The sequence below is a fragment of the Andrographis paniculata genome, unplaced genomic scaffold (assembly GCF_009805555.1).
Source record: "Andrographis paniculata isolate CXL003 unplaced genomic scaffold, ASM980555v1 Contig22END, whole genome shotgun sequence".
In the NCBI taxonomy this organism is placed as follows: Eukaryota; Viridiplantae; Streptophyta; class Magnoliopsida; order Lamiales; family Acanthaceae; genus Andrographis; species Andrographis paniculata.
In genome coordinates, this window is record NW_026137513.1 from 2,997,004 (window position 1) to 3,007,789 (window position 10,786).

Genomic DNA, 10,786 nt, shown 5'->3' on the forward strand with positions numbered 1-10,786 from the left:
TTGTCATTTACAATATTTATGTGATACTCCCTCCAATCGACTCTAATGGTCTCATTTATATTTTGCGTTATTGTATTTAACATTAAAAATATCGTTATTTTTGTATAATTTTTTTTTCACAAATATCATTATAATAATATTATAAGACATTAATAGAAATATTTCTTTCATTTTTCTTTAATTTATAATACGTTTTTATATAATATTTAATATTCAAATATCAACACAAAAAATAATCGATAATCTTTAGAGCCGAACTAAAGTAAGTAATATATTTGCATTCTTTTGTTTTGTAAATTTTAATATTTTAATAATAAATAAATAATTGAACCTATATATGTATATATTAGTATTGTTTTAACAAACAATCAATTTTTCTATTTTATTATATCTATAACAAAGTATAAATTTCTTTTTTTTTTTTTAATAATTATATTATCTACCTAACATTACAAATATCATTCATACAATAAAATTAATTTAATTTTTTTTATCTTTATTTCTACTAAATTTTAATATAATATTAATATTTTTAAAAGTATCTAAAAAGCATTAAATAGATACGAGGAGGGAGTATTAAAAACTAAAATCTCGAAAGGACAAAGTTACCAACTCAAAAAAATAGAACCCCTCTTTTAAAGCTTCCAACACAAAGTAGTCCGAATGCCAAATCAGAGACAACAAATGTGAGAAACCAAAACTGTGTTCTAGTCCCAACTCGACAAACATATACAGACAACATACATATGCATGCATATATATATATATATATATATGTACACACACACACGTAGAGCACACAGCCAAAACCACCTCAATCACCAATACAAGTGAAAAAAGAATAACTCAATCAACACTAAAAATAAACCAAGAGTTTCCATAACCATGAAACCTTACCAATTCACATACGAGCCGACCCGAGCCGATCCCGCGACATTTAATTTGTGCTTCGAGACACTTAAATATTCGAAGAGAAGAGTTGTTGTACTTTTCGGAGAGGCGAGGGAAGAGTAAGTTAGCCCCAATGGTAAAACTACTTACAATAGCAAAGTGGCCGAGGTGTTATATGTTCGTCATTCATGAGACCTGCCCGAGAGCAGCGCAAGAACCTCACTGTCGTTTACGTTCGATTCCACAGCAAGCTGAAATGGAGTTTTACCTTGGTTGTCTGTAACCCGCGGATCAGCTCCCCTGCAAAGTCATCGAACAAAAAAGAATAAGAAAATAATTTAGACCCGAGGAACGCCGATTTAATTTCCTTATCAAATGAGCGTCGTAGAATAGTTTACCTCATCAGGAGAAGCTTTGCAGAAGCAGATTTACCCTTCATCGAACACCGATGGAGAGGTGTTTGCAGCCACGAATCAGTAGCATTAATGTTGGGCCCGTATTGCAAAAGAAGCTCGATCATTCCAATGTCGGCAGTTTCGCAAGCAAGGTGGAGCAGGGAGCAGCGATAAAGATCCTCGACGCCACTATTCGATTCGCTCATACTCTGCTTATCGGACGAGCCTGAAAATGTTTCGTGTAACGCCTCAGATCCTGAGTGACCAGAGTGGGGGAAGGGGGCAGTTTGATCGGGCAACATCATTACTATTGCAAGGCTGAGAGAAGAGTAATAACTAGCTCCGAATTCGTAAACCGTATTCACATCCGCTTCCGAGTTAACGATGAGGCTGTAAACGCCTTTCTTATCGCACGCGTGAACAGCATCCCACATTTGTTGCGCCACTGACGAAGTTTCCTTCGGCTTACGAACAAAAAGTTTATCCGCATACTGAAAAAGTTGAACGTGCACAAAAATTTGTATTAATAACGACAAACTCAATTACGTACAAAAGCCATGTTTACCTTGGCGTGAATGAATTTCTCCTTGGTAGAAATTGAATCGGTAGGACTCGGCTTGCTTAAGTATTGCATTTGATGACTATTAGTCCTACACAAGAATCACAAGAATGAAACAAATATGGATATGTTTAAAATTACACGAGATCTAATTTATTGGATGTAAGACAATGAGAGACGTTTACCCTTTAGGACTAAGTTCCATTTGGAACACGCCCTTCGACTGCAGTAATTCCTCCCAGATTGAATTTGCAAAAGAGTTTCCTAGAGACTGGAATAGGTTTATGACAGATGGCTCCCACACTTTGACGTCGAGTGTTAGTGATCGTACCTACGTGAAGTAGCAATATCATATAGTGAAACCAAGACAAGACTTGTTCGCTATTATTTTCTAAGATCGACTGTTTACTAGGTTTCTAAGCCCCAAAGTCGAATTAATGGCGTATCATAAGAAGAATTACGGGTCAATGATATGTGTTGTAAGTACCTTGGATATGTGCACTCCGAGATTACGATGTACACCAGAACATTCGATGCAAACAAGAACTCCCAGATTCAATGATGCCCAATCTGGTTCGGGGGAACCACAATCAGCACATTTATCATTACCAGAGACTTGCCGTAATACATCAATTGGATTCTCATTTTTAATCCCGGTTCTCAGTTGCTGTGAGCTTCGCATGTTACGGTCTATATGCAGAGAATTAAACCTCTCTGATGTGTAGTCCTCAATGGCTCCAGGATCAAATTCAGCACTTCCAAATGAACTACTCTCACTGTTGGACCGATGGTGGCCGCTGCCCATTGGACTGTTTGATAAACACTTAATCAACAAACAAAAAATTAAAATCAATTATCAGAAAAAAAAAGAGAATTACAATAAGTGTTCGAGGTAAAAACTAAGAGAAAAGAAAAAACATTTACCCAATCAGGAGCCTGAGAACTTAACAACGATGCAATCACTCCGGTGATTTTCTCAACCCAATCCATTTGATCCAGGGCACTTTCAGCCTGAACTGACATGTAAAAAGGGAATTAATTTTACCAACGTAAAACATCAACCTTCAGAACGGAGCTTTCAAGCATATATGAATAGAAATGAAGCATAATCTCCTACTAATTTGAAGCAAACTGTCACAAATAACAAACCTGTAGTGTATAGATCTTTGATGGGGATATGATTCGAAAGCAGAACCTTAATTCTGACTGGTCGGCGTCAACTTTAATCGTAGAAGTTAAAAGGTTCACAGTGTGGTGAGGAACAGACTCCTCATCATGTACCCCAGTATGATTATGAGAAGATAACCAGCGACTAAGCAATCCAGAACCCAATTCAGAACTATTCCTTTGACTATAATGCTGCGTGCCGGATCCCTGTAGTGCAATGAAACTTTGTTTGGTTAAGTAAACATGATTGCTGATTAATGGTTTCTCATCTCTTATAATATATGTATATATATATAGCTCAAACAACCACTCACAGAGGGCTTGGTATTTCGTTTACGATAATAGTACAACATTCCCCTGCTGTCAAGAACAAAGAATCGTCTTTTCCAGTCGCCTCTCAGGTTTGACGAGCGTTTTGAAAGATAACCTTGTTTAATGGTTTGAACCTTAAAGATATAGCAGGATACAGGTAGGCATACAAAAAATTGACAGAAGAAGAAGAAGAAACAGGAGATGGGAAAGAAGATGAAGCAATAAAAAAGCACATACGATAATTATAAATATCAACATTCACTTACCTTTCCATTTGCAGCAGATTGCATGACAGCTTGTATCATTTTGTGTGAACTTCTTCCAATGGCTTGCATTCCATCTCGATTAGGGGATCCGTTGGAACCATTCGATGACCACCGGATCTCCCGATTGATCTGTCTTTTATATTCTTGCATCCTCTCACTGAGAGCTGCTAGCTCATAGTTAGATCTCTCTTTTGATTGCTTTGCATAAGTCGAGACCTGCACAGTGTAAACCTTTTTCAATAATTTGGACATTGAAAAGTATACATTGTCTCCAAAAAATGTTATCTAGAGACGCTGTTTTCCCTCGTATTTTGTTAAGGTAAGTCTTCGGAAATTTCAAAATAAAAGGCAGGACAAACCTGATTGATATACGGTTCCATTTGATGTAACAGCTCGAAGCCCTACATGAAACCAATGAATTAAAATGTTGAGAAAACAGGAAATTGGACAGAAAAAAGCAACATTCAGCTTCACCTGCTTGAAATAGCGTAAGTGGGCAGCCATTGTTTCACAAACTGCTTCCAAAAATTCAAACCTTTTCTTTGCTTCAACGTGGGAGAGAGCAGTCACCTAAAAGATTAAGATTCAAACTATGCGTCAATGCACATCCAGATACTCATTATATTCTTTAGGTAAAAGTCAAGACACAATGGTTAAGAAATGGAACCCACCAGATTAAATCGTGCTTGTTCAAATGTCAACCGAGCATGGTGAAGCTCCTGGATACACCACAGATCATATGAATATGACGCAGAAACAAGACCAACGGAGGTTGAAGTTTATAGTTTCACTTCTTACCTCCTCAAGGGTGTTTGCTAAATTACGTTTTGTGCCTTTCCTCAATGACAAGAACTTTTCACGAGCCTGCAACAACATTCTATATCAAACTGATTATTCATAAACTAAAAACCATTTGGTCATGCTAGGCATGCTAAAGATATATTTCAATAGCAACTAATTTATTTATTCCTTCGATTTTAAAGTCATTAAAACACAATAATACAACTATCCAGATTTCTGACACAATAGTTTTAAAACACCACTAGTTTTAACCAAATACCAACAATCAAGAAACAAATCAAATTTCTACATACAGTAAAAATTGTATTATCATTTGTTCTGCATCTCAAGGACATATATGGTAGTAGTTAAGAACATCAGAATTAATTATAATCATCCCCAATGTGGTACATTTCAAATAACATACACCAGCCTTCAAAACAATCCACAGTAAGATCGACAGAGCTGAACTAAAATGAATGTTGAAGTGATAAGGGGACAGACTAAAATTACACTGATGCTAAAAAACTATTTGCAGCTGTGATCAAAATACGAAAATATCACCTGGTCATAAAGCAGACTAGTCTTGTCAAAGTGTTTACGCGCCTCCTGCATATACACCCATTAAACTAGCATGAGATCTAAATGACCAGAAACCGAAAACAGAAATAAAAATGAAATGAAAGATGCATACACGAAAATAGCACTGGTTACCACATAATGGTAAACCTATCACATCACTTGTCAATGAATTTTGCATGTTCGTGCAAATTAAATTGGCAGTATTTAGTATAAGATACCTTAACATCCTGCAGATCAAAATTCACAAACTGCAACAACCGGTCATTCAAGTTGTGCTCAACCTGAAAACACAAATATACTGCCGGTCTAATACAATCGTATAGATACAACACTCATACATTAGTTACCCATGTGTTTGCTATCTTTCTAGCAATAGATGCATTGTTGTTTGGAAGATATGAAAATCTACGAGGATATGTCTGAAGTTAATCCACATAACAGAGCCGGGAGGTACAGCTATAAAGAGATCAACCGTACTGAAAACAAAAAGGTTTTGCTTGGTTGCAAATTGGAGTTTAGACCGGTGAAACTCTTAAAATACACAAAGATCCACACCCAAACCATAACAATACACCCTCACCCTCAAACATTAATACATAAGGGTTTTGCGTGGTTGATGTTACACAATATGTAATGTTATGTGTGAAAAAGATGGTGTTAGATGTCATGTTTTTTTAAGGAAAACAATTAATTGAGTAGTAAAGACATACAAAATAAAAATAATAAGAAAAAAAGAAAAAAGAACTAACCCAAAACACTCTTGACCAATTTCATAGTTTTCCTTGGAATCACTTAAGGGTTTCTTTAATTTGGGTTTGTTCACTTCAAAATTATTCTATTTTTTCCGTCAAATTCAACACTCATTTTCCATACAAGACATCACATTCAACCACTATTTCACCTCTAAATTACAAAAACTCAAAACACAAACAACAAACAACAAACAAAAAAAGAATATACCTTTGTGTGTTTGTGTTTTAGTTTTTGGATGAAATTGCCATTGAAGGTGATGTTTTGCATGAAAATTTATATATTTTAAAGGGACTCTTGATGTCACATGGTAAAGAAACTCGGGAAAAAAAAAATATCAAATTAAGCGAAGCCTAAATAATTACAAATTAATTTGACGATCAAAGCATCATTTATAAATATGAAAGAGGTTGTTTGGTAATGTTTTCAACCTCATTTTCGCCCTTCATTAATTTATCATCCCCCAAAACATCGCAGCAAACATCGTGTTTTAGCTATAATATTACACACCCAAAACTATTTTACATTCAAAGATCACATCAAACTAATATAATTATCAAATCAAACCGTTGTTTATATTACATAATAAAATAAATAAATAAATAAAAATAACTTATTCAATTCAACTTTTTAAAATTATTCGAAAAGACCAAAACACTCCCAAACACATCTAAACAAACCGAAGGTAAATAAAAATAACTTATTCAATTCAACTTTTTAAAATTATTCGAAAAGACCAAAACACTCTCAAACACATCTAAACAAACCGAAGGCAAAGTTTTATCAAAAGAAATCCTCATCTTAACATATTGTATTGATTAGACCATGATACTATGAAGCTATAGAACTACAATGAAAAGGTATAACAAACATTTAACATAATCAACCTTCGAAAAAACATACATACATTAGAAACATCATTCTTTTAAATATTCATCTCTCAAGACTCTAGATTCTTTTCTTTTCTTCCTTTTCTTAAAAATAAAAAATAAAAATAAAAAGTAAATCCATGAAGCTATGGCAATGAAATAAATGTATTACAAGAGAGAAAGAAACTTGACAAGTTACCTGAGATCGAAGAACTTCTTTGTATGTCCCTATTTCCCTTAGCGCAATAGTGAATTTGGTCATAACAGGACCTGCAGGCATAACGTTTTGAAATAATGGTGTCAACAATAATCAGAGTACCAAAAAAAGCAAATCTAAAACCATAGGAATTAAAATATTGTATCTAACTATCACTGGAACCTCACTGACCAATATAAAAGCTGAAATGAGATGCAACTCTAGAACATAACGTGTTAAAGGATTATTTTTTCGCTATCAAACTAAAAAAGGCCAATAATGTATTCATAAAGTTTTGTTTTGTTTTTCTCAGTGGAGGCTTACAAGGTATTATTACAACAGTCAATTAAGAAATATAGTCAAAATCCTACCACAAATCTATATATTTGGTAAATACAAGAAAATAAAACAATAACACATTGTGAATTTGTGATGACTCTAAATTTGAACAAGGGAAACTTGCTACTATGCTTGATTTCAACAAAGGATATCAAAATAGAGATTCTAGAACAAAGATTGAACTTAATATGACTGATGTAAACCATTTTCATCAGTCATCCCTTACAAATGAGTGTTGGTAAAATTGCATTCAACCAAACCTTTCCCAATGCTGCAGTGGATGAAAGACAAGCTCCAACAAAAATCAATGAAGCAACATGGATCATAATCGCATAGTGGGTCACATTAACATTTTGGATAACTAAATGCTCTATCTACTTGGAGTTTGTTTCAGTTTTTTCACTATGCAAACCTCATGATTCCCTAACAAAAATATACTATTTCATCTCATAAAATATCATATCCCAACCACTATTCAAACCAAAATACAAAACCAAACCCCAAGTAAACAAAACTAAAATCAATATGATATTTAGTGTGAGCATTAGTTGGGTGCTTAGATTGGGGAAAACCAAGCACACTGTACACAATGAAAACTCAGGGTGTGTTTGTTTGGAGGTTTGGATTTTGAGTTGGGATTTAAATAGTAAAAATTTTGAATTTGAATAGTTGTATGATGTGATATAAATAGGTGTTGATGTGATGTTTTGAATGTAAAATTGATTTTTAGTATAATATAAAAAATGAAAAATAGGTGTTTGATTTGATATTTTTTGGAAAAAAAAATTGGATGAATAGTGGAAAAAAAATCCAATTCCTCAAACAAACACACCCTCAGTTGATAATCATCATCTACAACAAGAAAATAAATAACCGAGATCTACCAATGTCAAGAGCTGCGATGGAGTTTCCATAGTTTACTAATAATTGAGAAAGAGGGCCACCCTAACTTTTGAAAGTTCAATCAAAGTATGATATTGGATATTACATCCCCCAGCTCGAAGTCCATTTTCCCATGCCAAACATTAGTGTTTTTCTCCCCGCTTCTAAAATCCAAACAATCCTCCTCTATGTAAAATTTGAGTAGGGCGTCATGTGCAAGTTGGCAAATAGACCACCAACTCCACAGTGCACATACGGACCGTAAAGACAAAGTTGCAAGATAAACTAATGTGTTTGAACTATTGCATACCTAAATAAGGACAGTAAGATAACCTTGCACAAACATTTCCATTTATTTAAGGAAAAGTTCCATTACTGTACAGACAGAAATTTATCCACATCATCTATTAGTTTGCATGGCCAAAACAGAAAAATTCACAACTCAGTTATACCTCCAAAGGCAACACTGATAGGATCATTGTGCCCTCCTCCAAAAGTTTCAAGCGCACTAGCAAAAGCTACATCTTCATCATAACCCTCACCAAGTCCTTCACTGCAAGTTAAAAACAAATTACTAAGTCAATGGCTTTTGGAAACCGGAGAAAGGAATACAAATTTAGGCTCGAGATCAACTGTGAGAAAGTTGAGAAAAATCCATTGCTTTCTAGTGTGGCCAAGTCATTTGAGCAATAAATCACACCTGAAAATGCAGAATATAAGGGTGTGTTCCTTTGGAGTTCAGTTTCAGTTTTTTTTTTTATCGTGATTCCCTATAATAATACACTATTTCTCTCACAAAACATCATATTGAAACCACAATTCAAACCAAAACTCAAGAAAAAAAAAAAAGCAAACTTCGAAAGAACACACAATAAGATCCGTAGCACAGCTGTACAACCCCCACGCACACAAAAATATTAATATTAACACCACAATAATAACAACAATAAAAGCTAGCATTCTTAGACAGTGCGGACCAAAATGAATCAAAGATGAATAAATTCTGAGATTGAAACACGAAAAAATTGTTAATGCACATATGCAACATCGGGGAGAAAATTAGGCCTATATAACATGAAAGCTCAAGTGAAGCAACTATGTCCTCACGTGTATTTCCGGCATCCCTTGTAGAACTTCAGACATCTCTCCCCCAAGGATTCAGAACCTTCCTCCAAGGTCTGAATCTGCATCCAAAACAACATTTTGGTTTTCAGAATACAACTGGCCATCAAAGATCAATGGCACAATAAACAACATGGAGTCAATATCACAAAAGAATGCTACGTAATTTCGTTACAGTTTTGTAAACTTAACAGAAATATCAATGGTGAATTGCAAAACCCAGAAAATAAAATAATGGACAGAAAAAGATTAACTGATGAGCAAATTCAAAATTCCAAAACATGGTTGCCCGAATTCTTTCTTCAGAAGCATGTACCTGCAACTTATGTTCCACAAATTTTATTTTATTTTATTTTTCAAGATTATGTTAGCTATAATAGAGAACTTAAATTAACCAACAATTGGACATAATTAATTTTATATTTGAGAAGATTCAAATCAATTCGTTAGTCAGATTAGAGTACTACCAAATAATAAGTCAACATCTATCCTCAATAATTTATAACCTGAGAATAAAAGAACCACCATAGGACAAAATTTCAAACCTAAGTCAACAATAAGTAAAGAAAATTCTGTCATCCAAAATTCAACAGTAGTCATTAAATTGAGCATCTCTTCCAGAAATACCAACAAAAACCAGAGCAAATAATCACCATGAATGTGCTAAACAGACCGAAAGATTCAATCAAATCAGAAATTCAGATCAAAAGGGTATTTTAAAAAGAAAATCAAAACTTCAGAATCAACCTGTTTTCTGAACATGGGAGAGTCATCCAAGTTCGGAAATTGCATTTTTGCAAATCCAAATCACTTCCTCTTTTCACCGTCCCTTCTCCCGATAGCTAAATCAACATCATTAGGATCTTCACCTCTTCAAGCTCAGCACACTCAACCTCACATTTTTTGCCCCGATCTCGGAATTTCAATCACACGCACAAAACGATAAACGCTGAACTTAGAGAAACTTCTTGAAATTTTTATTTTTTTTTTCCTTCGAGGAAGGGTTCGTCCTGTTTCCCAATTCAATGCCTTTTCATCGAAAACCAAGATGGAACAGAAAAATCAAAAGCAAATTTTAAAGATTTTAAAAAAGAAAAGTGAGAGTACAAAACCCCACAAGAAAAGCAGCAGCAAGAACACCCAGAAACCCAAACCCTAAGCGAAGAAGCGCGAGCAAGAGGGAGTGCAAGCGTCAGCAATGGCAAACCTCTGACGATTGATGAATTGTTTTCCTCAACAGTCAAAAAGAGGGAAATTAATAATAATAATAATAATAATAGGTAGTAATAATAATTCATCGACTATTAATTTATGGATATACAAAAAACACCCTGAAAATTTGTGTGTTGGTATTAGGAAAGAAAAGACACAGCATATACTGACACGCTTCAGATATTCTTCCCCATGTTTTTTTTTATCTTATTATTCTTTTTCCTGTCTCCACTCTCCAAATTTAAAAGCTAAAAAATGTGACAATTACATTTGTCTTTATTTTTGCATATCTAAATAATAATCCCTCCAAATTAAAAAGCTAAAAAAATGTGACAATTACATTTCTTTTTATTTTTGCGTATCTAAATAATACTGCCTCCGCCCCCTTAAATTGATTAATTTAGTTTAGGTACCGAGTTGTAAGGGATAGATAATTAATAAATAATTAAAAAATATATTAATAA

General features: G+C 34.1%; 1 protein-coding gene across 4 annotated transcripts; it reads right to left on the reverse strand.

Annotated features, from left to right (window-relative positions):
• Positions 1 to 605: 605 nt before the first annotated feature.
• Positions 606 to 10,383, reverse strand: LOC127245304 (ADP-ribosylation factor GTPase-activating protein AGD3-like). 4 transcript variants are annotated; one of them, XM_051266114.1, is made up of 20 exons: positions 10,228 to 10,383; positions 9,858 to 10,139; positions 9,096 to 9,172; positions 8,441 to 8,541; positions 6,771 to 6,841; positions 5,171 to 5,233; positions 4,935 to 4,979; positions 4,389 to 4,454; positions 4,262 to 4,309; positions 4,065 to 4,160; positions 3,950 to 3,991; positions 3,591 to 3,806; positions 3,327 to 3,458; positions 2,995 to 3,219; positions 2,770 to 2,856; positions 2,333 to 2,668; positions 2,031 to 2,176; positions 1,852 to 1,936; positions 1,290 to 1,777; positions 606 to 1,191 (listed from the first exon to the last, which is right to left on the reverse strand). In XM_051266114.1, exons 2-20 carry the CDS (start codon positions 9,900 to 9,902, stop codon positions 1,074 to 1,076), a joined length of 2,487 nt encoding a protein of 828 aa, XP_051122071.1. In that variant the 5' UTR covers positions 9,903 to 10,139; positions 10,228 to 10,383; the 3' UTR covers positions 606 to 1,073. The 4 variants fall into 4 exon arrangements, with proteins under 4 accessions (XP_051122071.1, XP_051122073.1, XP_051122070.1 ...); XM_051266116.1 differs by having other exon boundaries at positions 1,290 to 1,512; positions 1,624 to 1,777; positions 9,858 to 10,373; XM_051266113.1 differs by having other exon boundaries at positions 9,858 to 10,373.
• Between the last annotated feature and the right edge of the window lie 403 nt (positions 10,384 to 10,786).

Bases quoted from the DNA above. Each gene is read 5' to 3' on its own strand.
- LOC127245304 (XM_051266114.1), bottom strand. From the start codon at position 9,902: ATGCAATTTCCGAACTTGGATGACTCTCCCATGTTCAGAAAACAG. The intron at 3,807-3,949 runs GTTTGTCCTGCC...TACACTGTGCAG, and splicing joins TGGAACCGTATATCAATCAG to GTCTCGACTTATGCAAAGCA. The intron at 2,177-2,332 runs GTACTTACAACA...TACTTCACGTAG, and splicing joins TCGGAGTGCACATATCCAAG to GTACGATCACTAACACTCGA.